The sequence below is a fragment of the Gouania willdenowi genome, unplaced genomic scaffold (genome assembly GCF_900634775.1).
Source record: "Gouania willdenowi unplaced genomic scaffold, fGouWil2.1 scaffold_55_arrow_ctg1, whole genome shotgun sequence".
In the NCBI taxonomy this organism is placed as follows: Eukaryota; Metazoa; Chordata; class Actinopteri; order Blenniiformes; family Gobiesocidae; genus Gouania; species Gouania willdenowi.
Window position 1 is genome coordinate 777508 of NW_021145219.1, and position 26892 is coordinate 804399.

Consider the following 26892-nt stretch of genomic DNA (forward strand, 5'->3'; position numbering starts at 1 on the left):
TGCTTTGTAGTACGGGGGCTCTCTGACAGAGAATATTTGGTTAGGTGAAGCGGAGAGATATCCAGGGTATACTTTGTAGTACATGCACTTGGTGTTTTCCTGTTTTGTTGTGTTATTTCACTGTAATTGTGTTGTTTTTTTGAGCAGTTTTGTGTGTTTTTATTGTCTTTGTATTTTTCTGTAATTGGTGTTTTGGATGTAATTCATTTGTGTTTTTCTGTTATTTTGTTGTCTTCTTTCACTGTAATAGGGTGGTTTTTTGGAGTTATTTTGTGTTTCTTTGCTTCTGTATTTTTCTGCTATCCATCCATTTTCCATCTTTTCCGGGTCTCTGCTGACGCCCGTCTCACTTGGGGACAGGCATCCCCAGGTGAGACGGGGTCACAACCTTTTTTAAGTGATGACCCCATTTTGATTTCACAAATATCTGGCAACCCCAGAAACAATTTATTTTATTTGTAGAACTCGTTTTTGGTCTAGTTTGTTATACAGAGCAAATGTAGCCAGGATTAGTGCACATTAAGATGTGACACCCTTTATTTTTTTATTTCATTTCAACTAGATTTATATTTAACAAATGTTAAGTATACCGTATTGTTTGTTATTTTGTCTGTTTATTTGATAAAGAATAATTAAAAAAAAAAAGGAAATCTAATTTTAGGTAGTATTTTTTTTGTTTTTTACCAAGTACTAGACATTCTTGGTGACCCCAAGGTTGGATAAACACTGGTTTAGATGGTGAGAACATGGAGAACATGCAAACTGCACACAAATGGCCCAAGCGTCCACTCCAGCGTTTGAACCCAGGAACTTCTTGCTTTATTCACTTTATTTCATATTTTTACACACACACTTTTCTCCAGTGATTTATTTCAGGAGATCATGGAAAAATGGAAAATTCAACCAAAACATGTCTATTACACACACAGATTTACAGTAAACGTACAGTGTTTTTGTAGGTACAGGAAATGTGAATGAAGTGCTTTGTTTTGGGATTGATCATTGTATAATCTTTTTAATGTGCTCTAACAAAGTGTCTTATGTACATTTAGTGATATGTCTCTTGAGTAGTAGTCTAGTGTAATAATTAAACGAGCTCATAGAAAGTGAAAGCTCCTTCACAGGGCAGCAGGTTGTGCTGACTCATAGTTCCATGCTCACACTGACCACCCTGCTGCTCATGTAATAGTTCCATCGAGATTCATTTTGTCTTTTTGAACAATTTGAGGTTTTATTCAGACAAGGTTTTTCAGGATTTTTTTTTTTATCTCCCAACTTGTTTCAACTGTCAGTCTTCCTCAGAGGAGTTTTGCTGATCGTCTTTGGAGTTTTACTTGACTTTCGTAATAGTTCAAGCAAGATTAATACAAATGATTTTTTTTTTCCTTTTGCGAACATTCTGACTATGTTAAGTTTTTAATTTATTTTTAATTTTTTAAAGTAACCACATTTATAAAAGTGCCCAGTATGTTTTATAAAACTAAAATGCATTGAGGAGTGAGGTAATTAACAAGGTTTGACGATGCGTTCACTGACACCAGGCGTTTATGTACTATGCATATGTTAGTGCAATAAAATGTGTTCGTAATTTTTTTAATTCATGTTTTTACAAAGACTGACAGTTGAAACATGCCAGCAGATAAAAATTTCCTGAAAAATCTTATCTGAATAAACGAAACCTCAACTTAACAGTGTTCAAAAACAAGACAAAATTAATCTTGCTGGAACTATTACACGGAAGTCAAGTCAAACTTCAAAGAAACCATCAAAGGCAATCAGCAGAACTCCTCTGATGAAGACTGACAGTTGACATGTCGAAACAAAAACCTTGTCTGAATAAACAAAACCTCAACTTAAGATACTGCTGCTCCTGTCTCGATCACAAGTGTCGGCCCGTGTCTGCTGTGCAGCGTATCAGTGTGAAAAGGGAACAACACACCCAGGACAGGATCACACACGAGGGACAGGATGGTCGGATTATAAAACACTCCGGAGCACACAACAGTTACACATCTTTATACACCTGGACCTCTAACTTTGTAGATGTGCGGAATGCACTGGGAGGCGACAGCATTGACACATGGAAGGTATTCAAACTATGGGGAGCTTATGTTGTCTCCTTCTTTTCCCTCTGGGCATTTCGACGAATCTTCATCTCTGTCAGCTGGATGTAACGGATAACGTTGGTGTCTAGGAAAACAAGGAGCAGAGGAAAGTAGTTTTAAAGTGTACCTGTAGAAGAAATGCATATAACAGAAAATGTGTTTAACTTATTACCAATAACCAAAATGTCCACCTTTTTATTAAAAAAACACATTAAAAGGACTTTTTAGGACAATTTTTATACCTTGGGGCATCAACTATGGAGAGTCGCCATTTTGGTCAAGATATGATGCATTATGTTTTTTTGATGATTGACATGGTCTGTCTCTAAAGAAGTGTTGCATTGTGGCAGGTAGAGGTGTAAAAGGTCTGTTTACATTGTGGTTGTGTAGTTTTTCTGTTGCTAAGGTTCCTTGTAATGTGCAGCATCCATTTTGTATGTTACGAGAAGATTAATATCATTAATGTTACATTAATGGACTGTTACACTTATGTACTATTATAATTTAAAAATGGTAAATTGTGATAAACTGGCAGTGCTTAATTAAATTAAGAAAACACATGGATTGGTTTAATTAATTTGTCATTTAATCAGGAAGACAGGTGGTGAAGCACATGGTTCAAGCTACAGGATTTCAGGATTCATCTAGTGATAAACACAGAAAATACATTTCAGTTTAATTGATAAATAACTTTGCAGTGACATGAAAAATAAAACAAATATATTCTGCTATTCTGAGTGTGATCTTTAACAAAGCTTACCTGTGCATGCTCTCTTCCTCTTTCCTGAGGTGTTCTGGTAAAATAATTCCCTGGGAGCTTTGGACACCTTTTTATAGTTCCAGGTGGGAGAGACCAAGTAGAGATTAGGAACAGGGCAGCTTGATGTGTGTAGCTCAATGTTAATATGTAGTTTAATAATTTAGAGGATGTAAATAAGATTAATGATATTAATACAGGGTTATTGTTTGTGATAATGTCTGTTAGGAATTGTTTGTGTAAATATTTATGATGTACTTTTAATATGCAAATTAAATGTCACCCCATGCTTGGTACAGGCTAATTTGTGGTGCACCTGTATATAAGGACATTCATTCTGTTCAGTAGAGAGTTGAGTGGGGATTGAAGTACACTGTGCTTGTGGTGCAAATTAAAAAAATAAACAGATAAAACTGATGCATCAAAACCTGGAGCCTGGTTTCCTAATTGACTGCCTCCACTGCTACGGTTGCTCTTTGACACATGACCAGAAGAAAGAAAGGGGAGCTGATGGTGGAGCCAGATGATGGTGAACCAGCTACCTCAGCAGAGCGGTAGGGTGCATCAGCAGCCAGCAGCCTGGATGGGTTGGAGAAGTTGACAAAACTGGTAAAACCTCTGGTCCACTCCCAGGCATCAAGGGACCAGCAAATGGAAAAGGAGTCTGGATGCCAAGACCAGAGATGGAGAAGTATGCAACACCAGTTAAATTAGATTCAAGCTCAGATGAGAGAGTTAAAAGAGGACTATGAGAACAGAGTTCTTGGTCTAGATGGGTAGAATGATGACATTGTTTAACATAGTGCGGCTCCAAGCCAACTCCAGCAGCAGGAGGAGCTACAGCAACCTAAACCAGTGAGGACACCTAACATCCCGCGAGAGCCAAAGCTGTTACCTCTCTTTCCTAGTGAGGATATTGAACATTACTTGACAACATTTGAAAGAATTGCTACTGTCTGCTGTTAGCCAAGAGAAGAGTGGGCTATTCAGCTGATCTATATATATATATACAGTGCAGCAGATAATGTCATCATGGAGGTGGTGATCGGGGGGAAGGGAGGGGGGGGGGGGGGGGGTTTCAGTGTTGACTTGGGGTGTGTTCATGTGGATGGTGGCAGAGGGAAAGAAGCTGTTTTTGTGTCTGGAGGTTCTGGTCCTGATGGACCGAAACCTCCTTCCAGAAGGGAGAGATTGAAACAGTTTATGACCGGGGTGGGAGAGGTCGGCCACAATCTTTCCTGCACGCCTCAAAATCCTGGAGGCGTACAGGTCCTGGAGGGAGGGCAGATTGCAGCCGATGACCTTCTCTGCAGAGTGGATGATACGCTGCAGTCTGGCCTTGTCCTTGGCCGTAGCTGCAGCGTACCAGATGGTGATGGAGGAGCAGAGGATGGACTGGATGATGGAGCTGTAGAAGTTCACCATCATCTTTGTTGGCAGACTGAACTTCTTCAGCTGCCGCAGGAAGTACATCCTCTGCTGAGCTTTTTTGGTAAGGGAGCTGATGTTCAGCTCCCACTTGAGGTCCTGAGTGATGATGGTCCCCAGGAAGCAGAAGTACTCCACAGAGCTCACTGTAGAGTCTCCCAGGGTGAGGGGGACTGGGTTCTTCCTGAAGTCTGCTATCATCTCCACTGTCTTTAAAGCGTTGAGCTCCAGGTTGTTCTGGCTGCACCAGGACACCAGCCGGTCTGTCTCCCACCTGTAGTCAGACTCGTCTCCATCAGCGATGAGACCGATGATGGTCGTGTCGTCTGCAAACTTCAGGAGTTTGACCGACTGGTGAGAGGAGGAGCAGCTGTTGGTGTACAGGGAGAAGAGCAGAGGAGAAAGAACACAGCCCTGAGGAGATCCAGTGCTGATGGTCCGGGGAGCAGAGATGGTTTTTCCCAGCTTCACGTGCTGCTTCCTGTCAGACAGGAAGTCTGTGATCCACTTGCAGGTGGAGTCTGGCACGTTCAGCTGGGAAAGCTTGTCCTGAAGGAGAGCTGGGATTATAGTGTTGAAAGCAGAGCTGAAGTCCACAAACAGGATCCTGGCGTAGGAGCCTGGGGAGTCCAGGTGCTGGAGGATCACAGCTGACACCTATAGGCGAAGATTTCGTTCCCTGGACATCAATCAAGGTGAATTACCCCGTGAATTCTATGTGCGGCTGAAGGATCTATTCAATAAATGGACAAGGCCAGAAAAGACTAACACAGTTAAAGACATATCAGAGATGTTAATACTGGAGCATTTTCTGAGAATGGTGGGACCTGAGCTTGGAGTCTGGATCCGAGAACGGGACCCAAGGTCTGCGGAAGAGGCTGCCCATCTTGCAGAGGTTTTCCTGTCAGCCAGAACGGGATCAAGACGAACCACTTTGGGCCGAGACAACAGCTTCGCCAGACGTAAGTCCAATGGGGGTGAAAGGAGTGGTCATTCACAGGTCAGACATCAGTCTAGCTCAAGACAAACTTCCCCTAGTAGACCAAATATTAATAAGAAATCTTTTTCTGCATCCAGGCAGGATGTGCGTTGTTGTCAGTGTAATGAGATTGCTCACACCCAATACACATGCCCTGCCACCAGACAAAGTAAGCCCTCTCTTCTATGTGAAGCAATTACTACCCCTGCACTAGTAAATGGTCAGCGAGAGGAGGCCCTTCTTGACTCGGGTTGTTTTCAGTCTGCTGTTCTGCCTAGTTTAGTGCCAAGGGAAATGTGGAGTGAGATGACTTCCAACATTAGTTGTGTACATGGGGATAAGAAGTTGTATCCCACAGCTGAAATTTATCTTACAGTAGGGGGTCAGACTTATCTTCTCACTGTAGCATTAGTGCCCACACTTCCATATCCAGTTGTTCTTGGGCATGATGTTCCAACTCTACTTGACTTAATAGAGCAGGAGAGACGAGTTAAACACCACAAACGTCCTGTTAATAAATCAGTTCAAAGTGCCCAATCAGCTGTATGCAATAGTGTAATGACTAGGGCTCAGAAAGAAAGAAACACCCTAGAAGAGTTACCATTTTTTCATTCTGACCTAGGGTCAGAACCAGTGAAGCGACGTAAGTCAAAGGCCCAGAAAAAGAGGGAAAAGTTGTGGAGTACAGCCAGCATCAACGGTGATGAAACATGACCCGAACTGGTTGTTAATGATCTGGTCCCTTCTGATATTGTTAAGCTGCAGCAAGCTGATCACACATTAAAACCATGGTTTGAAATGGGTTGAAGGGGTGAGTAGGTTGAAGGGGTGAGTAATGGCAAAGTAAATTGTGTCTCTGACATAGACTATATTATAAAAGATGGCATACTTTACCAGAGACATGGTGAGGTTGAGACTTTAATCAATCAATCAATCAAGCAATCTTTATTTGTATAGCGCCAAATCATAACCAATGGTATCTCAAGACACTTTACAGTAGAGCAGTCTTAAGGACGGACTCTTCATTTTATGGATACACACATATGCATATATACGTATATACACATACATATGTATCCCACACCCAACATGAATTCATCATGGCGGCAAGGAAAACCTTCTGTTAAGCAGCAGGAACCTTGTGTGGATCCCATTCCTATGGTGAACAGCCATCCACGTTATGCTGTGTTGGGTGTGTGCAGAGGAGAGGGTGGAGACAGAGCCGTTGAGACTCTGTAACTCCACACTGAGGATCCCACGGACCTGCAAGACAAAAGCCAGAAGGAGTACAGGAGCAAACACACAAGGGAAGAAGCAGACATAGAGGGAGTGTTTGAGAGAGGAATGGGACCCTCTCCGGTCCCTCTCTAACCTAAATGACCTCTCTCTTAACGCCCTCTCCAACCTCTCTCCAACCGAGCATGCCAGACCCCCCCACCGGCAGTCTATACCTATTGCATCTTAACTATGAGCTATGAGCTGGTTCCTAACTAAAAGCTTTACCAAAGAGGAATGTTTTGAGCCTAACCTTAAAGGTAGAGAGGGTGTCTGCCCCCCGAACCGTGGTTGGTAGATGGTTCCAGAGAAGTGGGGCCTGATAACTGAAAGCTCTTCCTCCTATACTACTTTTAGAGACAAATGGAACAACGAGTAGTCCAGCATTTTGAGAGCGTAGTGTTCTGGGGGGATTGTATGGCACTACAAGCTCCTTGAGATAGACTGGTGCCTGTCCATTTAGGGCTTTATAAGTGAGAAGAAGAATCTTGAATTCTATTCTATATTTTATGGGAAGCCAATGCAGAGAGGCTAATACAGGAGTAATGTGATCTCTTCTCCTAGTTTTAGTCAGTACACGTGCTGCAGCATTTTGAACCAGCTGAAGTGTCTTAAGCGACTTGCTAGGGCAGCCTGCTAAAAGAGAATTACAATAATCCAGTCTAGAGGTAACAAAAGCATGGACTAGTTTTTCGGCGTGGCCCTGAGACAGGATAGATCTGATTTTAGCAATGTTACGGAGATGAAAGAAGGCAGTTCTTGAAGTTTGTTTTATGTGAGAGTTGAAGGATAAATCCTGATCAAATAGAACCCCAAGGTTTCTAACAGTTGTGCTTTGTGCCAGAGTAATGTCATAAGGCAGTTAGGCTAGCATAGGTTTCTCTAAGGTGTCGCGGGCCCAGTACAATGACCTCAGTCTTGTCTGAGTTAAGAAGAAGAAAATTTTGGTCCATCCAGGCCCTAATGTCCTTTAGACAGGCCTCAAGTTTAGATAGCTGATTTGTCTCACCTGGCTTCATTGATACATACAGTTGGGTATCATCAGCATAGCAGTGAAAGTTAACAGAGTATTTTCTCATAACATTACCAAGGGGGATCATATAGATACAGAAGAGGATTGGACCAAGCACAGAGCCCTGAGGAACCCCGTAGCTTACTTTAGTGTACACAGAAGATCTATTATTCACGTGTACAAACTGGTACCTATCAGATAGGTAGGACTTAAACCAGTTTAGGGCAGTCCCTGTGATTCCAAGTAATTTCTCTAATCTCTCTAGTAGAATATAGTGATCTATAGTGTCAAAAGCTGCACTAAGATCTAATAAAACCAGCACTGAGAGTCGTCCTTCATCTGAAGCCCAGAGTAGATCATTAGTTACTTTAACTAAAGCAGTCTCTGTGCTGTGTTGAGCTCTAAAACCTGACTGGAAGTCCTCGAACAGGCTGTTGTTTTGAAGGAAGTCACAGAGCTGAGCCGCCACAACTTTCTCAAGAATCTTTGAAATAAAAGGAAGATTAGATATAGGCCTGTAGTTTGCTAAAGTGCTGGAATCAAGAGTAGGTTTTTGAGAAGGGGGTTTGATTACAGCTACTTTAAAGGACTGTGGCACGTAGCCTATTGATAGGGATATATTTATTGTCTCCAACAAAGATGGCAGACTAGGGGAACAACTTCTTTAAACAGCTTAGTTGGGATCGGATCTGAAAGGCAGGTCGATGGTTTGGAGGATGAAATAATAGAGTTAAGTTCCTGAAGTCCTATATGTGTGAAACAGTTTAGGTTAGGCTTATTTACATTTAATGGTACAGCAGGCCCAGGTGAAGGCAGGGAGTGGCTAATTTTATCTCTAATCTTATGAATTTTATCGTTAAAAAATGTCATAAAGTCCTCACAGCTGAGAGCTAGAGGAATCATGGGCTCAATAGAGCTCTGACTTTGTGTTAGCCTGGCTACAGTGTTGAAAAGGTACCTCGGATTATTTTTATTTTCTTCAATTAGTGAGGAATAGTTTGTAGATCGACTATGTCGTAAGGCTGTCATGTATTTACTATGGCTTTCTTGCCAGAGTATTCGTGACTCCTCTGTTTTATTGGAGCGCCACATTCTCTCTAATTTACGGGTTGTTTGTTTGAGTGTGCGAGTTTCAGAGATAAACCACGGAGCTTTCCTCTGACGTTTAATAGTTTTTTCCCTCAATGGGGCAATTGAGTCCAAGGTGGATTTTAGTAGACTAGCAGAGCTATCGACAAGCAGATCCAGTTGAGAGGGGTTATAATTAATATCATAGTTATTTATTGGATGGTGCACTGAGTTTAAGGCAGCAGGAATGGCCTCTTCAAATTTAGCCACAGCACTATTGGACAGATTTCTACTCGTAACTATTTTATTGCACAGTGCGAGATCCTCTAGGATAATGTTAAAAGATATTAAAAAGTGATCTGATAGCAGAGGATTTTCAGGGTAGACTTTTAGTTCATTAATATCAAGGCCATATGTTAGAACAAGATCAAGAGTATGATTTAAACGATGAGTAGCTTCATTAATAGTTTGAAAAAAGCCAACTGAGTCTATTAGGGACATAAAGGCTGAGCTCAGGCTATCACTATCTTTGTCAACATGGATATTAAAATCTCCTACTATCAGTATTTTAGCAGAACTGAGGACTAAGTTTGATATAAACTCAGAGAATTCTGATAGAAATTCAGAATAAGGGCCTGGAGGACAGTAAATTATCGCAAATAAGACTGGCTGGCAGGTTTTTGATTTGGTATGAGATAAATTTAGAACCAGGCTTTCAAAGGAAGTGTAACTGGCCTTTGGTTTAGGATAGATTAGGAGAGAGGAATGACTGGGAGGAGTGGCTTCATTTAAACTAACATATTCATCTTGATACAGCCATGTTTCAGTTAAACAGAATAAATCAAAGTTATTTTCTGAGATAAGGTCATTTACTAGTAGAGATTTGGATCTCAGTGATCTAATATTTAATAGAGCACATCTAATGGTTTTATGTTTTGGTGTTTCTAGATTTGAGATTTTAATTTTTTTCAGATTTTTATAATTGATAGCTCTTTTATTTGATTTTATGTTAAAATCATTGTGAAATATGGGTCGGGGGACAGACACCGTCTCCATAAAATAATATTCATCACCATCACAACAGTTGTCATGGCGATGAACACAGCTATCATAATAGCTTACCACAGAGCCTTACATATAAAGTAATGGAGCTGGGTCACCTAGCATTCCAAACAATACTCGGCAGTAGATTTGCATGGCCTGGAATGTATACTAATATTAAAAACTTTTGTTCATCCTGTGAGATATGTCAGTTAACATACCTTAGAGCTGTAGCCTGTGCTCAACTACAGCCGCTGCCGATCATAGATACACCATTTGAAAGAATAGGCATGGATGTAGTGGGTCCCCTGAGAGGACAAGCTCAGGAAATCGGTACATTTTAGTAATATGTGACTATGCCACTTGTTACCCCGAAGCCTTTCCTCTTAAAGCTGTGAAAGCTAAGCACATTGCTAACTGTCTTCTACAACTCTTTTCAAGGGTAGGCATCCCAAAGGAGGTTCTCACTGACTGTGGCACACATTTTCTTTCTAAGCTGTTATGCAGGTGTCTCAGTTGTTGGGGATAAAGTGCATTAAGACCACTCCCTACCACCCCCAGACGGACGGTTTGGTTGAAAGGTTTAATCAAACTTTGAAAAATATGTTACGTAAGTTTGCATCCCAAACTGGGTCAGCCTGAGACCAGTGGTTTCTCTACCTACTGTTCGCCTATAGAGAGGTGCCACAAGTGTCGACAGGATTTTCCCCCTTTGAACTGTTGTATGGTCGGCAGGTGAGGGGCCCACTTGACCTTCTGAAAGAGCTGAGCGTGAAAGTGTGGTGGCCTATGTCCTGAAGATGAGGGACAGATTGGAGCAGATGACGCCACTGGCAGATGAACACATGAGATTGGCAAAAGAGAGCCAGAAGACCTGGTATGACAAGAGTGCCAGAGAAAGAACTTTCCATTCGGGGAAAAAGGTGTTGCTGCTGCTCCCATCCAATGACAGTAAGCTGCTGGGGAGATGGCAGGGACCTTATGAGATCACAAAATGTCTTGGTAAAGTCACCTATGAACTGTATATGCATGATAAACAAAAGAAACATCAGGTATTTCATGTTAACCTGTTGAAAGCATTTAAGGAGCCTTCATTTGAGCAGTCGATCCAGAACCTTCTCATCTGTCCTGCAACGGAAGAGGATGAAAAGGAGCCTTTACTTCTTCCTGACATTGCTGAGAATGTTGCGGTGGATGTGTCGCATCTGACCCTGGTCCAGCAGAAGGAGGTGAGAGTACTTTTGGATCCGGAGCTGTTCCAACAAAAGCCCGGTTTTACAAACCTGATCCAGCACAAAGTCCACCTTAAGCAGGATGCTCTTCCCAAGCGCAGGAGCTACAGGATCCCAGAAAGGTTGGTGCCACGGCTTAAGAAGGAGATCGACTCTATGTTGCAGATGGGCATCATTGAGACTTCAACCAGCGAATGGTGCAGCCCGGTGGTATTGGTCCCGAAAAAGGATAATTCATTAAGGTTCTGCATTGACTTCAGGTACCTGAATTCTGTATCAAAGCTTGAATCCTACCCAATGCTCTGTATTGATGAACTGCTGGAAAGAGTGGTAGGGGAGAGTTACAGAATTACAACGCTTGACCTAAGTAGGTCCATTTAGGGCCTCACTTAAAACACTCCCATATGAAATAGAAAAACGTTTCACATACAAACAAACAGCTTATGAACTAAGACATAGTAATGTGTTTATACAAGAAAGGGTTAAATCTAACATTGGAAAATACAGCACTCTCAATAGAGCTATCAACAGCTGGAATAACCTTGATGTAGAGACAAAACAAGCTGCAAACTTGACTAGATTTAAAGAAAAACCTTGGAATACATTCTTACATGAATACGAGATCAACACAGCAACGAGATGGAACTTATCAACTGGTCATTGAACACAATCGACTTAATATTCACGAACAGAAGATCACTACAACACGAACCAGCGTGTCCAAAAGAGACATTCCCGAGTGGTTACGTCATGGATGGACAGGGAAAAACCCAAATGCTGTGCCTCTCAATCCCCTCAGTGGAAGATGTGGAGGACCTCTACCTGTTAGGGGTCATGATCATTGGCCTGCTAATGATGGGGGTATGTGCCTTTCTAATCCTTCGTATGCTAAGAAAACTTTCTGAAGATATCAAGGTACTTCGAAAGAAGATGAACTTTTCTTTTGAACTGGAGGAACGCAAACAATGTCTGGGAATGAAATCCGCAGGGAACAAGGCCGACACGAACAACGATAGAGAGGAGAGAGGAATAAAAAAAAGACAACACTGACTACAGATGAGAATAAATCCTACACAAAAAAAAAAAAAAAATGAAATTGTGTTCATCACAACCTAAGAATGTTTGACCAGAGAGACAAGCTTTGATGTAAGTTTTCTGTGTTCAAAACAGGGGACGGGACTTAGATAAGCAAACTGCTTCTCTCGTCTCCTTTTTCGGCATGTACAAAAAGAAAAAAAGAAAAAAAAGTGAATGTAACCATGTTGGAAATAAACTGAATAAATAAAAAAATAAAATAAAATTAAAGTAAAGGTTATTGGCAGCTGGCCCTTGCAGCAGAGACAAAAGAGCTCACGGCTTTTGTAACACCCTATGGCAAATTCTGGTTTCAGGTAATGCCATTTGGTGTCCTGGGAGCGCCGTCAACTCTTCAGCAACTGATGAACCAAGTGCTGAGAGATGTGCCACAGTTTGCTGCAGCTTACCTGGATGATGTGATTATCTTCAGTCACTCCTGGATAGACCATGTCGCTCACCTTCGGCAGGTGCTACACCGGATTAAGGATGCTGGGCAGACCATTAATCCAGGCAAGTGTGCACTTGCACGCCACCAGGTAGAATACCTAGGCCATGTTGTTGGACAGGGGGTTGTCAAGCCTTGTGTGGGGAAGGTGGATGCCATCCCTTCTTATCCTGTGCTGACCACAAAGAAAAAGGTGCGTTCCTTTCTTGGATTGGTGGGTTGGTACAGTAAATTTGTAACTCATTTTGCTTCTCGAGCAGCCGTATTGACTGAACTCGCCAGAGCCTCAGCCTCAAACAAAGTAAGGTGGACTGACAAATGTGACAGAGCATTCAGCAACCTCAAGGCAGCTATCACAAGTGAGTCTGTTCTCCAGAGTCCAGATTATTCTCGCCTGTTTACACTACAGACGGATGATTCTGGTGTTGACCTGGGTGCAGTACTTCTGCAGGACATTGAGGTGGAGCGGCGCCCTGTTCTTTTTATGAGTCGTAAACTACAGGAGAGAGAGACAAGTTACTCAACAGTGGAGAAGGAGTGTCTAGCAATGAAGTGGGCAATCAGTGCTCTACGTTATTATCTGCTTGGACGTCACTTCATTCTGGAGATGGATCATCAATCACTACAATGGCTAAAAAGGATGAAGGACTTGAATAACTGCGCTGCAGTTGGCCGGCTTCCAACTTCACAGAGCAGACCGAGATGCGGAGCTCACCGGGAAGAGGAAAGGTGGAGGAATAGACTTTTCTGGAGACAAAACCCCCGTAAGGCTTGTGGACCGAACTCTGTCTCTCCTTCCACCTTAAAGCACTGTTCTGATCAGCTGTCTCCAGTGTTCACAGACATTAACACCTCACTAGAGACATGCACCCCTGTTTTAAGGCCTCCACCATCGTTCCTGTCCCTAAAAAAGCACGTGAAGCTAGGAAAAACCATCTCTGCTCCCCGGACCATCAGCACTGGATCTCCTCAGTGCTGTGTTCTTTCTCCTCTGCTCTTCTCCCTGTACACCAACAGCTGCTCCTCCTCTCACCAGTCGGTCAAACTCCTGAAGTTTGCAGACAACACGCCCATCATTGGTCTCATCTCTGATGGAGACGAGTTTGACTACAGGTGGGAGACTGACCGGCTGGTGTCCTGGTGCAGCCAGAACAACCTGGAGCTCAACGCTTTAAAGAGGGTGGAGATGATAGCAGACTTCAGGAAGAACCCAGCCCCCCTCACCCTGGGAGACTCTACAGTGAGCTCTGTGGAGTACTTCTGCTTCCTGGGGACCATCATCACCCAGGACCTCAAGAGGGAGCTGAACATCAGCTCCCTCATCAAAAAAGCTCAGCAGAGGATGTACTTCCTGTGGCAGCTAAAGAAGTTCAGTCTGCCAACAAAGATGATGGTGAACTTCTACAGCTCCATCATCCAGTCCATCCTCTGCTCCTCCATCACCATCTGGTACGCTGCAGCTACGGCCAAGGACAAGGCCAGACTGCAGCGTATCATCCACTCAGCAGAGAAGGTCATCGGCTGCAATCTGCCCTCCCTCCAGGACCTGTACACCTCCAAGATTGTGGCCGACCCCTCCCACCCCGGTCAAAAACTGTTTCAATCTCTCCCCTCTGGAAGGAGGTTTCGGTCCATCAGGACCAGAACCTCCAGACACAAAAACAGCTTCTTTCCCTCTGCCACCATCCACATGAACACACCCCCCCCCCACCACCACCACCACCACCCGATCACCACCTCCATGATGACATTATCTGCTGCACTGTTTATATATATATATATATATATATATATATATATATATATATCCTTTTCTCTATCTATCCTTTATTTATCCCTCATCCTTTATATTTATCATTATTATTATTGTTGCTGGGTTGTTCTTTGTTCTTGTTTTCTTTGTTTTTTTGTTTTTGTTTCGTGCACCATCTACCAAGACAAATTCCTTGTACTGTCCTTAAAACTGTACTTGGCCATTAAACATTTCTGATTCTGATTCTGAATATGCATCTTACTGATTGGTATATCTCCCTCCGGCCTTACAACTTTACAGTACATTGCTGGAAAAGACAACATTTCCAGAGTACATGAGAATTGAGGTACTGTACTGCTGGAGAGATGTAACATAAATGTAAAGACAAGGTGACGTTACATTTATGGACTGTTACACTCATGTTGTATTGGTTTAATTAATTTGATTGTCATTTAATCAGGAAGACAGGTGGTGAAGCACATGGTTCAGGCCACAGGATTTCAGGATTCATCTAGTGATAAACACAGAAAATACATTTCATTGACATGAAAGATAAAAACAATTAAATATGTTCTGTTATTCTGAGTGTGAGTGAGATGTGATCTTCAACAAAGCTTACCTGTGCATGCTCTCTCCCTCTTTCCTGAGGTGTTCGGGTAAAATAATTCTCCAGGGGCTTTGGACACCTTTTTATAGTTCCAGGTGGGAGAAACCAAGCAGATACTAGGAACAGGGGAGCTTGATGTTTGTAAATGTGTAGTTTAATCATTCAGGGAATGTAACTAAGATTCATGATATTAATACAGGGTTATTGTTTGTGATGGTGTCTGTTAAGCATTGTTTGTGTAAATGTTTATGTTCTACTTTTAATATGGAAAATAAATGTGACCCCATGCTTGGTACAGGCTAATTAGTGGTGCACCTGTATATAGGGACCTTCATTCTGTTCAGTAAAGAGTTGAGTGAAGATTTAAGTGCACTGTGGTGGTGGTGCAAATTCAAAATAAAAAGACAAAACTGATGCATCAAAACCTGGAGCCTGGTTTGCTTCTTGTGTGCATCCCTGCGCCCACCCAGCATGCAGCATTAGCCTAACGGACAGAGCTATTGTTAGCAGCAGAAACGAGCCATGGCTAAGTAAGTCGGTGTTGGAAGTGCAGAAATATGTCGAGAAACTGTGATGGAAGCTGTGTGAAAGGATGGAAGGTGATTAATGGAATTTGAACTGTTGTAATTGAGAACGTAATTGTAATTGCCTTTCAGGGGGAAAACATAATTTTAATTTTAATTGTACTTGGAATGGATAATTGAAGACATAATTGTAATTCAAAAATGTAATTGACCTGCCAACCGCTATTGCACAGAATGCATCAACAAAGCGTCAATGAATCACATTTTCCTTCTACAAAACTCATGTTCCCATGGTTAGTTGGATGCACATGGAAAACAGACACAAACTACTATTTTCCTTTTGACAGAACATGTTCTGCACATCCTTTTAAAGAACTACACCTGGTCATATGGGATGACTGATCAGCGTTGGTTTGCTGCTGCGTGTGAATCTCCACACCAAGGATCAGCTATGATAGACTGACAGAAGGAAAAGAACTGCATACATTCTGTTTAAAGCCCTTATTCTCATACAAAGCTCCACTGCCCTCATTGAAGTCATATGACGGAAAGTGTAAAGCTTTCTTTGTTTCTCATAATAACAATGATCGTATCTTTTTCAAAAATACATGAGCCTTCCACCTAGTGCTGGGCGATATAGACCAAAACTCATATCTCAATATCTCTAGGCTGGACTACCAAACTCAAAACGTCACTCACTTTGTTGTTCCTCTTCTTGTTTTACTTGTTGTTGCGTACACTAATTAAAATCGCTACTCCTCTGTTATTCGTAAACAGATTGGGCTGAAATTTGGTAGGTATAATCTATGGATGTGTACGCATCGATGCCCCAAGCTCGATTTTCGATTTGGGGCCCAGGGGCAAAAAAAAAAAAAAAACGAAAGTCGATTTCTGTAATTTGTGAGTCAAATATTACGACGGTTGGTGGTACCGAATCATTGACACAAACCAATATATAAATGGGGCCCAATACCCCGTACGTGTCACGGGACACCTGGGGGCCCTATTTTTCAAATGACTACTCCTCCGTTTGTTCTTGTTCGATCAGAATGCAGTTGTGAGTCAAATATTGCGACAGTTGGTGGTTCAGAATCATCGACGCATATATGAATGGGGCCCATTACTCCCCTTACACTCCCCCCCATTTTTCAAATGACTAATCCTTCATTAATGCTTGTTGAATTGGGCTGTAATTTGACATGGATATTCTATGAACGGATGTCAAGAGCCTCTCGGAGACCGTTTGAAAGGGGAGGACGGGTGCCCAGGGGTCCACTCCCTTTTCCGGTAATTTCTAAATTTGTCATATATTGTTTTAAAGGCAGTTCAACATAGATTCTGATTTTACATTGCACAATTTCATTTGTTTTACTCGGTGGAACCGAGTCATTTCACTGAAATCTCGTGATTGCTATTCGGAGACGTTCTGCGAACCCGGCCGTAGTACATCGGAACTTGTTTCTCAAAATGGCAATATAAATCTCGATATTTTTAACTCAACACACTCTTACCAGAAAGACAATTCTGGGTTAAATTTGCTAATGAAAAATGCCACAAGCTACACAATATGTCCCACTTTGGGCTTTTTCTCCTCTAAGGGACAGCACTTGTGAGTGAGTTCTGTAGATTGTTTAGGAGAAGGTCTGGGTTAGGACGCATTCAATAATCCATCTAACTGTGTTTTTCATGATTGAAAGCAGCGACTCATACAAAATATATATATAAATATAGAAAAATTGTAAAGGACACTATTTAACTGTACAAATAATATTCAATACTTGTATACGTGATTTGTGCGATTGTATAAATAAAACAAAAAAGATATATCTCAATATAGGTGATATTGACATTTATTATATTGCCAAAATGGAAAACTCAATCTATCTTGAATCACAATAAATTGCCCAGCCCTACTTCCAACCAATGAATGAACACCTGTCTAATGTGATTCTCACGCACAGACACAGTTAGTGTGACATCATGTGACGGCTGGGGCCTGACCTGATGGTTCCTGTTTGTGGGATTCCTTCAGGTAGAACAAGGCCTTTTGGAAATCTCCCAGGTGGTAGTAGGCCACTCCGGATCGGTACAGAGCTTTGAAGTTCTTCCCTTCCTTGTGAAGCACCTTCAGACAGTATTCTTTAACTCGCTCATAGTTCACCAGCTCCATCTGCAAAAGGCAGGCTAGAAGAGAGAGGGCGATACAGAGGTTATGATTATTAGTAGAAGGTAGGGCTGGGTGATATGAACCAAAATTCCTATCTCAATATTTTTTCTCAAAATGGTGATTTAGAGCAAATATATCTAGATATTTTAAACTCAATAAAGTATTCCCAGAAAGACAATTCTTGGTTAAATTTGCTGACGCGAAATGCCACACACTCATTTATTAACAAACAGCTTCACAATATGTGCCACTTTTGGCTTTTTCTCCTCTAAAGGACAGCACGTGTGAGTAGCTTGTTTAGGGGAAAGTCTGTGTTAGGACACATTCATTAATCCATCTAAATGGGACTTAATGTTTTTCTGAGTATTTTGATGCAAAATAAGCAATAAAATAAATATATGTCAATATAGAGGCAGGGTTTCCACACTTTTTTCACAATGATTTTTCAAAACTTTTCCATAAAATTTTACTAAATTTCCATGTTTTGAACTGCTAAGCTCTATTCAAGACCATTAGAGCACAATAATGAGTGGGCCTTTCCAGTGTACTAATGTAACAGAGGTCTGACTGTGTGCCATGGTTTGTAGCAAGAAATATCTATCATAGCATCATACAATGGCACAATTGCCTTTGATTCCCATTTTGTAATATTTTCTTAAATACCGATGCATCAGATATTAAATGTAACATTAAACAACAACTAAGTGCTACTATGTTTAATTATAACATTACAATTTCAATTAGCAGACACTTTTATCCAAAGCGATGTATAACACAATGTGTGAGGGTTTAGGGACTTGCTTAACGTCCCATAGTAATAGCAAAGTTTGGGTTGGAACAAGTGTCCCTCTGATTACAAGCCTGCTTCCCTACATTTCCTTCCTTCCTAACTCTCTAATCCCAAATGTTGAATAAGCAAAAACATTAAACAGGTAAAAATAATAATAATAATAATAATGTAGTCAGACAGTGAAACAATTTCAAAAAGTAAATTAAGTGAATTTGCGTGAATTTGTGAGATCTTGTGTTTCCCGCCCAATGATTCTGAGATAATGCTTAATATCTTTGGGGTTTGATATATCCTAAACATTAAAATAAAATAGGCTGCATTTCCAACACTTTTCCAAAACAGATAAAATATTCCATGACCAGTCCATATCACTGGCTGCTGCTCTAAGAAGACACAGCCACTGTCTCCAAATCCTCGCTTCTGATTGGTCAATCCCACACATGGGGGAGCGGGGAGGGGAGGGGCCATTTCTACGAGCATTAATCAGTTTTGCTAGAGACGTCTCGCAAAATGTGTTGCAAAACTCAAGCAGCGCAGATTCACACGAGAAAAGTAGTTTGTGCATCTGTAGCGGCAGATTGGAGAAGTTGTAACCGGAGAGTTGTGGTTGTATATGATCATTGACGCAAGTAATTAAAAAATACGTGAATAAATGTTGGATACAAGTTTGTAGCTGTAATTTTATGTCTATACTTTTTTTTGCATTATTTCACGTGTGTATTTTTTATACACAAGCTCACATCACATTCTACAAGCTCTCACATTTTGCAACATATCTACCTTCATGAAAGGACACAATCAGCAGTTCATCTAACTGTGCTTTTCATGCTATTTTGAGAAGTAGAAAAATCAGCGACTCCTAAAACAAGTATTTTACTACAAACTATGCTGTAGATACAATATTGAAATAAGCAGTATTGTAATTTACTATGATGACAAAATAGAAAACTTAAAATGTCTTGAATTTCGATATATTGCCCAGTGCACACGGATTTGAATAGCATGTACAGTACACTACATCGTTGTATGCTTCCTGTGGTCTATTGTAAACAGAGATCATCTTGATCATCATTCTTTGGAAACAAAAATGTTAACAGAAGAAAAACATTGTCGTGTAAACAGGGCCTAAAAGACTCCAGGTAGGGGATGAATTGAATGTCTTCCTGGTATTTCTGCAGTAAATGTCTTGTCTTTAATCTATGAACTTCTGCATAATATATTATATCGCCAATCCATTGTGCTGGACTTCAACAAAGCAATACTGCGTGTGGGGGACCCTCCCGTTCATTTACTGTTGGAAGAGGAACAGACTAACACTGTTGTCTTTTTTAGACCAACTGTTGTAGTTAATAACAGCAGAATAAGGCATTTTTACGCAACTTATTTCTATGTAGAAACATTTCCTGTTTATTTTTACATAAAAGGAAATTAAAATTAAATTTTAAAAATGCCTTGATTATGGGCGTTACTTCTGCTGCAGTAAGACACACCCACTCAGGCAGCCCACAGAGCTGTGCACAGAGACAGACTAAGGTAAAACACACAATAATGTGTCTGTACGCACACACATAGTGAGTTTACAGCTGAGATGTGTCACTACAATCACAGGCACACACATCACGACGTGTAGGTCACACGCAGCCCTACAGCCCTGCTCTCCCACCACCTCACGCACATATCAAAAAGACGTATACACACGTCCCCGCACACGCAGAGACAGACAGGAATACACACATATTGTGTCTGTAAATACACACATAGCCTCTTTATAAAAGCACAGAGTCAAAAACATCACCGATACAGCAGGTTGTTTCACATTGAACACAGTGGACTTCCTCATTGAGGCTGTCAATCAATGCTCACTGAGGGCTGTGATTGGAGGAAACTCTCTCCCTCCTCTCAGCTTTTATAGGAGGGGTGGAGCCAACAGTGAAAGTTGATGATGCAGGGAAATCCAAAGAATCCGTTTCAGCCAATAGCAAAATTCAATTGTAATAGCTGGCATTCAACCCTTAGAGGGCAGTAACTCTGACGTTTTACAGCTAAATACGCAAAATTAAAATACATATACTATTAAAAGTAAAAGTTAGAAGAGTGGGACTAGAATTAATAAGCAGCACTACTTAATACCCAAATACATATTTATTCAGCAGAAAAAAGTGTGTTTGTGGTTTAGGTATTCTTTAACTCATTGACTGCCACTGACGTACTGTACATATACGTCATTTCAAATCCAACTGTTGACTGCCATTGACGTATATGTACGGGGGTTGCTAGGAAACGCTGTGGCGGAGCTCTCCCATGACTATCAGACTTGTTCAATGGTGTAGTGACCAACTGGTGCCCTGTAAGTGGCAGTACTGCTACATGGATGAGAGATTAACCACGATTGATATTTACTGTATAGCCAAGATGAGGTCAAGAGTTGACGAGGGAACGAGAGAAGACAACGAAGATGAGCTAACACTTAAGCGGAGCATGTCTCCACCTAAGTCGACTATTGAGAGTGTCGCGATCGTGAGATAAGACGATCAATAACCCGGGCTAAGTGGGGAGACTTGGCGCATTTCGTGAAGCCGCATTTCTCTAAAGCCCAGCTCATCTGTGAGACACGACTGTACTGCAAGGCCTGTTGTGTGAGTTCAGCTTACCACATGTTGTAAACAAAGCTGTGAGCTGCTACGGGAAGCAGGAGGGTCTTTTAATACTTTTTTACTTGATTTTATTTTGTGAACCTTTGAATTTTGTGTCGCTGTTTTTATCATTTCCTGGTCACTGTGTTTTTGGCACCTAAAATATTTGTATATCATGTACATTATATTAAGAATTGTATTTTTTGGAATTAATTTAGGAAAACTGTAATGAAAACTGTTAATCACTAGGGGGGCGATGCCACTGTATACTGTGCACTGAAGGTGACCTTGAATGACCTGAAAAGTGCTGGTTTTCAAATAAAATGCAATATTAGTATTGTTATTATTATAAAGTGAGGAATATTGTGGAGTAAACCTGTATGATTCATTTTGTCTATCATTGATGAGCTCTGGAATATTGCTAGGCCTGAGCAATATATTGAGATTCAATATATATAATATATCAAGTTTCCTATATCAATATATATTTTTTTTATTTTAGAGTTTTTTTGTATCAAACATGGTAGAAGTTCATACTGCCTGGAGAGACAGTTTGTCAGGTTATAAAAAAGCTCTCTGCAAAGCTAGAACCCCCTATTATTCAACTCTAATAGAGTAAAACAAGAACAATCCTCGGTTTCTATTCAACACTGTAGCCAAGCTCACCAAAAGCCACAGCTCTGTTGAACCCTCTATTCCTGTCAACCTGAGCAATGATGACTTCATCAACGTCTTTACTGATAAAATTCTAACAATTAGAAACAAAACTCTGCAGGAGTGCTCAATAATTTCTTAAACAAAACAGCTCCTAAAATATTCCCAACATGCAGCTTTTATTTACATAGTTTCACTCCAATTGGTCTATCTGAACTGACCTCAATAATCAGTGCTTCTAAACCAACAACCTGTCTTTTAGATCCAATCCCAACTCCACTATTTAAAGATGTTCTTCCACTAACTAGAACTAATATGGTTAACTGGATTAACACATCTCTAGTAACAGGTTATGTAAAACCGCTGTAATCAAACCTCTCCTTAAAAAACCAACCCTTGATCCAAGTGACTTGTCCAATTATAGGCAAATCTCCCTTTTGTTGACAAAATTCTTGAAAAAGTCATCGCAGGTCAACTATGTGATCACCTATGTTGAGCATTACAGCTTCACCAGCGCTGAACTCGGAGGAAATACATGACGAAGGCAATGTTCTTCTTTAGCCTCTTTGGCATATTTATTTGTCACCCACTTGCACTGAACATTCTCAACATCCAAGGCGGAAAAGAATAAAAAAAACTTTTGTGCGCACTCACAAACCCTGAACGTGATGACGCAGCATGCGTCCCTGACCAAAAAAAAAAACTTGCACCACATAGTGGTGAGAGTTAAACACTTCTTCTCTCTTGGTAACATATAGACAACATGAGTACAAAAATGAATATCTCTTAACAACCTACTTAGGAACAATTTATACGAGAACTTTCAGTCTGGCTTTAGAGCCCATCACAGCACATAAACTGCCTTAGTAAAAGTAACCAATGATCTCCTCTGAGCCTCAGACAGAGGGTTGGTCTCAGCTCTGGTGCTCTTAGATCTCAGTGCAGCCTTTGATACAGTGGATCATCATCTACTGCTGCAGAGACTGGAAAGTGTTTTTGGGATTAAAGAAACAACGCTGGGTTGGTTTAAATCCTACCTATCAGACAGAACCCACTTTGTTCATGTTAATAATCTCTCTTCAGCGCACGCCAGAGTTAATCATGGAGTTCCACAAGGTTCAGTTTTGGGACCAATAGTCTTTATATTATATATGCTTCCACTAGGTAACATTATCAGATAACATGATATAAATTTCCATTGCTATGCGGATGACACACAGCTTTATCTTTCAATAAAATCAGATGAAACTGATCAGTTATTAAAACTCCAGGCTTGTTTTAAAGACATCACATCCTGGATGAGCCGTAACTTTCTCCTTCTTAACCAGGATAAAACCGAAGGGATTTTATTTGGTCCAAAATTACTAAGAGAGAAATTATCAGAGCAAATAGTGTCTCTGGATGGCATTACTCTGTCACCCAGCACCACAGTAAAAAACATATGCATTATCTTTGATACTGACTTATCTTTTAACTCTCATATTAAACAAATCACAAGGACAGCTTTCTTCCACCTCTGTAATATCTCTAAAATCAGGAATATCTTGGCCCAGTGTGATGCTGAAAAATTAATCTATGCATTTGTTACATCTAGATTAGATTATTGTAACTCCCTACTGTCAGGATGTTCTAGTAACTCACTAAAAAGTCTCCAGTTAATTCAGAATGCTGCAGTTAGAATACTAACAGGTACAAACAGGATAGAGCATATTTCCCCAGTATTGGCTTCCTGTAAAATCTAGAGTAGAGCTTAAAATCCTCCTGTTAGCCTACAAAGCTCTACATTATCAAGCTCCGGTATATCATAAAGACCTGTTAGTGCCCTATCATCCAGGCAGAACATTCCGCTCTCAGTCTGCTGGTCTCCTGAAAGTTCCTAAAAGTAGAAGTAGAACAGGAGGCAGAGCATTCAGCTACCAGGCTCCTCACCTTTGGAACCAGCTCCAGGTCTTAGTACAGGAGGCTGCTACTCTCTCCACCTTTAAGGCTAAACTCAAAACTTACTTATTTGCTAAAGCGTATACTGTATAATAGCATTAACCTAACCACTAGGAAAAAATCCCTAAACCTCAAAATAGGAACTAAAATATATAGTAGAACACAAACATTATATATTCAAACACAATCCACCATCTACACATAGCTCTCATGGGCTGCAATTGGTTGATGTCCAGTCAGACACAGTTGTGTGGGTTGTAGACAATCCCCCCACTTCTGTCCCTCGTTGCATAACCCATCATACTGCTGGAGCTGGCGGTTCCTGATTGATGGCTCACGGCTCAACTAGTCTGGAACACTAGTATGGACTGATCAATGGTTTGTGGCTCAACTAGTCTGTTTGTCCCTCTGTTCACTAACCCAACCAGTCAAAGCGGATGGCTGCCACCTCTGAAACTGGTTCCACTGGAGATTTCTTCCTATAAAAAATAGGGATTTTTTTCTTCCCACTGTTGCTAAATACTTGTTCATGTGGATCTTGTTGGGTTCTTTCTTTCTTACTATGGACTCTATATTTTGTTCAGCGCTTTGAGATGACTTTGTTGTATTTTGAGCTATATAAATAAAGTTCAATTGAATTGAATTTTAAAATGCCATTTATAGGAGTCGCTGCTTTTTCTACTTCTGAGAAAAGCATGAAAAGCACAGTTGGATGGATCACTGAGTGCGTCCTAACCCAGACCTTAGCCTAAACAAGCCACCCTACAGAATTCACTCACACATGCTGTCCCTTATTGGAAAAAAAAAGCCAAAAGTAGCACATATTGTGCAGCTGTTTGTTAATAAATGTGTTTGTGTGGCATTTTGCATCATTACATTTAACACAGAATTATCTTCCAGGTCAGACTTCATTTGAAATAAGTTTATCGAGATTTCTATCATATATCGCCATTTTGAGAAAATATATCGAGATATGAATTTTGGTTCATATCGCCCAGCTTTATTAACACAGCAATGGTGTTGTGCTCCAATATGATGATGTCACACAAAAGCTCTATAGGCGATATTGTTATTTTCTCCTGTGAACAGGTGCTGTAAATTAGCACATATGCTAACACACTCAAAACAATACATCTGGATGATAGGGCTGGCCGATATGGACTAAAACTCAAATCTCGATATTTTTTCTCAAAATGACAATATACAATATTAATCTCAATATTTTTAACTCAATAAAATCTTACTAGAAAGACAATTCTGGGTTAAATTTTCTGATGAAAAATGCCACACAAGCATATTTATTAACAAACAGTTGAACAATATGTGCCACTTTAGTCTGTTTCTCCTCTAGGGGACAGCATGTGTGAGTGAGTTCTGTAGTGTGGCTGGTTTAGGGGATGGTCTGGGTTTGGATGCACTCACTGATCATCTGAGCTTTTCATCCTGTTCTGAATAGTAATGAAGGCACAGACTCCTAAAACGAGTATTTTAATACAAAATAAGATATAAAAATATACATCTCAGAAATATGTTAAAAGTGTAAAGAAGGACACTATTTGACTGCACTATATGAATATTATTAAATACTTGTATGATGTGATTTGTACTGTGTGATTGGTTAAATAAAAACACGTTAGAAAAATATGCAGTAGTTATACCTCGATCTTGGCGATATTGTCATTTTTTTTTATTGCCAAAGAAAAAAAAAACTAGATTTACCTTGAATCACAATATATTGCCCAGCCCTACTGGGTAACTAATGTAATTGTGATGTCCATATCAAATAAAGGGGAAAAAAGAAAAATACAGCTGAAAAAGAAATCTTGATATATCTTGACTCTCAATATGTTGCCCAGGCCTAGTAGAAGGCTGTTTAATTTAATCTTCATTTCAGCAGTTGGTTGTCCAGGTGAAATTAAAAAAAAAGTGGAAATAAAGAAGAAGTGAGACAGATTATGGACTCAGCTCTGGACTATTCCTAGGCCTGGGCAATAAACCAAGATTCAAAATATATCAAGTTTCCTATTTTGGTAATATAGAAAATTGGACTATCGCCTATATCGATAGATTTTGATGTTATAGTTTATTTTGTATTAAAATACTAATTTTAGGGATTGCTGATTTCTCTGCTTCTTCTCAGAACAGCATGAAAAGCTCAGTTTGATGGATTTCTGAGTGCACCCTAACCCAGATCTATCACTAAACACCCACACTACAGAACTCACTCACATGTGCTGTCCCTTAGAGGAGGAAAAAGGCAAAAATAGCGCATGCAGATGTTTGTTAATAAATGTGCCTATGTGGCCTTTATTTATCATCAAATTTAATCTATAATTGTCTTTCTGGTCTGACTTTATCAAGTTACAAATATTGAGATTTATATTGTATATCGCCATTTTGAGGAATAATATCGAGATGTGAATTTTGGTCCATATCGTCCAGCCCTAACTACTCCCGGATCCTGTAAGTATGTGAGGTATAGATGATGATCTATTACCAGCCAGGCTGTTGTAACACTCCAGCTCTGCGGTCTCCATGGCTCCTTTCTGCTCGTCTGTCAGAGAGCTGGACTTGCTGATGGTGGGCAGCAGGGAGGCCGGGGACTTGGAGCTGGTGTCCGGGTCCCCCAGCACCCTGCACAGCCCTTTGATCTCCAGTAGAGCGCGGTGGTACTTGCCGATCGCCTCCCGGTACTTCTTATCCTTGTAGCACTGCGTTCCCTGGCACTTAAAGTCCAGTGCGCGCCGCACGACGTCGGATGGCTCGTTGAGAGACGGTTGTTTGAGCATGGAGCCTCCATGATGTCGCTGATGCTGATGCTGATGCTGGTTCCTGCTGTGACTGTCTCTGGTCCTGCTAACACCGGGAGGAGGAGGCTGTGCGCTAGGCTGGATCCTCGGGGGTCCTACGGGCTCCGTGTGGCCGCCTCTGCCGCTCTCTGCCTTCCCATCATGAGCAACCTTCCCCGCGCTCATATTCCCGACGAGGAACGCACGCACACACACACACACACACACACACACACACACACACACACACACGCACACACACGCACACACACACACACACACAACGCTGTGATGGAGCGAGGCCGCTCAGGTTCTCTTTGGTCCGTGTCGCACGCGCTCCGTTCCCCCCACAGAGCAGCAGCCTGTGGGTTGTCAACACGGGGCCAGCGGTCCCCTGGGGGCCGCCAGCAGAAGGAGCAGGCTGGATCTAGGGCAACATGATTATGGCCAAAATGATAATCACGGTCAAAATTGAGCTTCAATTAAAAATTATACAAAATTTTAAAAAAATTAACCCAAGAATTTAAAATGTACCAAGGGTTAACTGAATAAATACACTATTACAGAGTGCTTTCACAAAATACAACTCATTGGAAACAATTACAGCTTTTAAATGTA

General features: G+C 41.0%; 1 protein-coding gene across 1 annotated transcript; it reads right to left on the bottom strand.

The window, feature by feature from the left end:
• Nucleotides 1-1740: 1740 nt before the first annotated feature.
• Nucleotides 1741-26624, bottom strand: ttc9 (tetratricopeptide repeat domain 9). Its single transcript, XM_028442581.1, has 3 exons — nt 25983-26624; nt 17305-17487; nt 1741-2190 (listed from the first exon to the last, which is right to left on the bottom strand). Exons 1-3 carry the CDS (start codon nt 26458-26460, stop codon nt 2108-2110), a joined length of 744 nt encoding a protein of 247 aa, XP_028298382.1. The 5' UTR covers nt 26461-26624; the 3' UTR covers nt 1741-2107.
• Between the last annotated feature and the right edge of the window lie 268 nt (nt 26625-26892).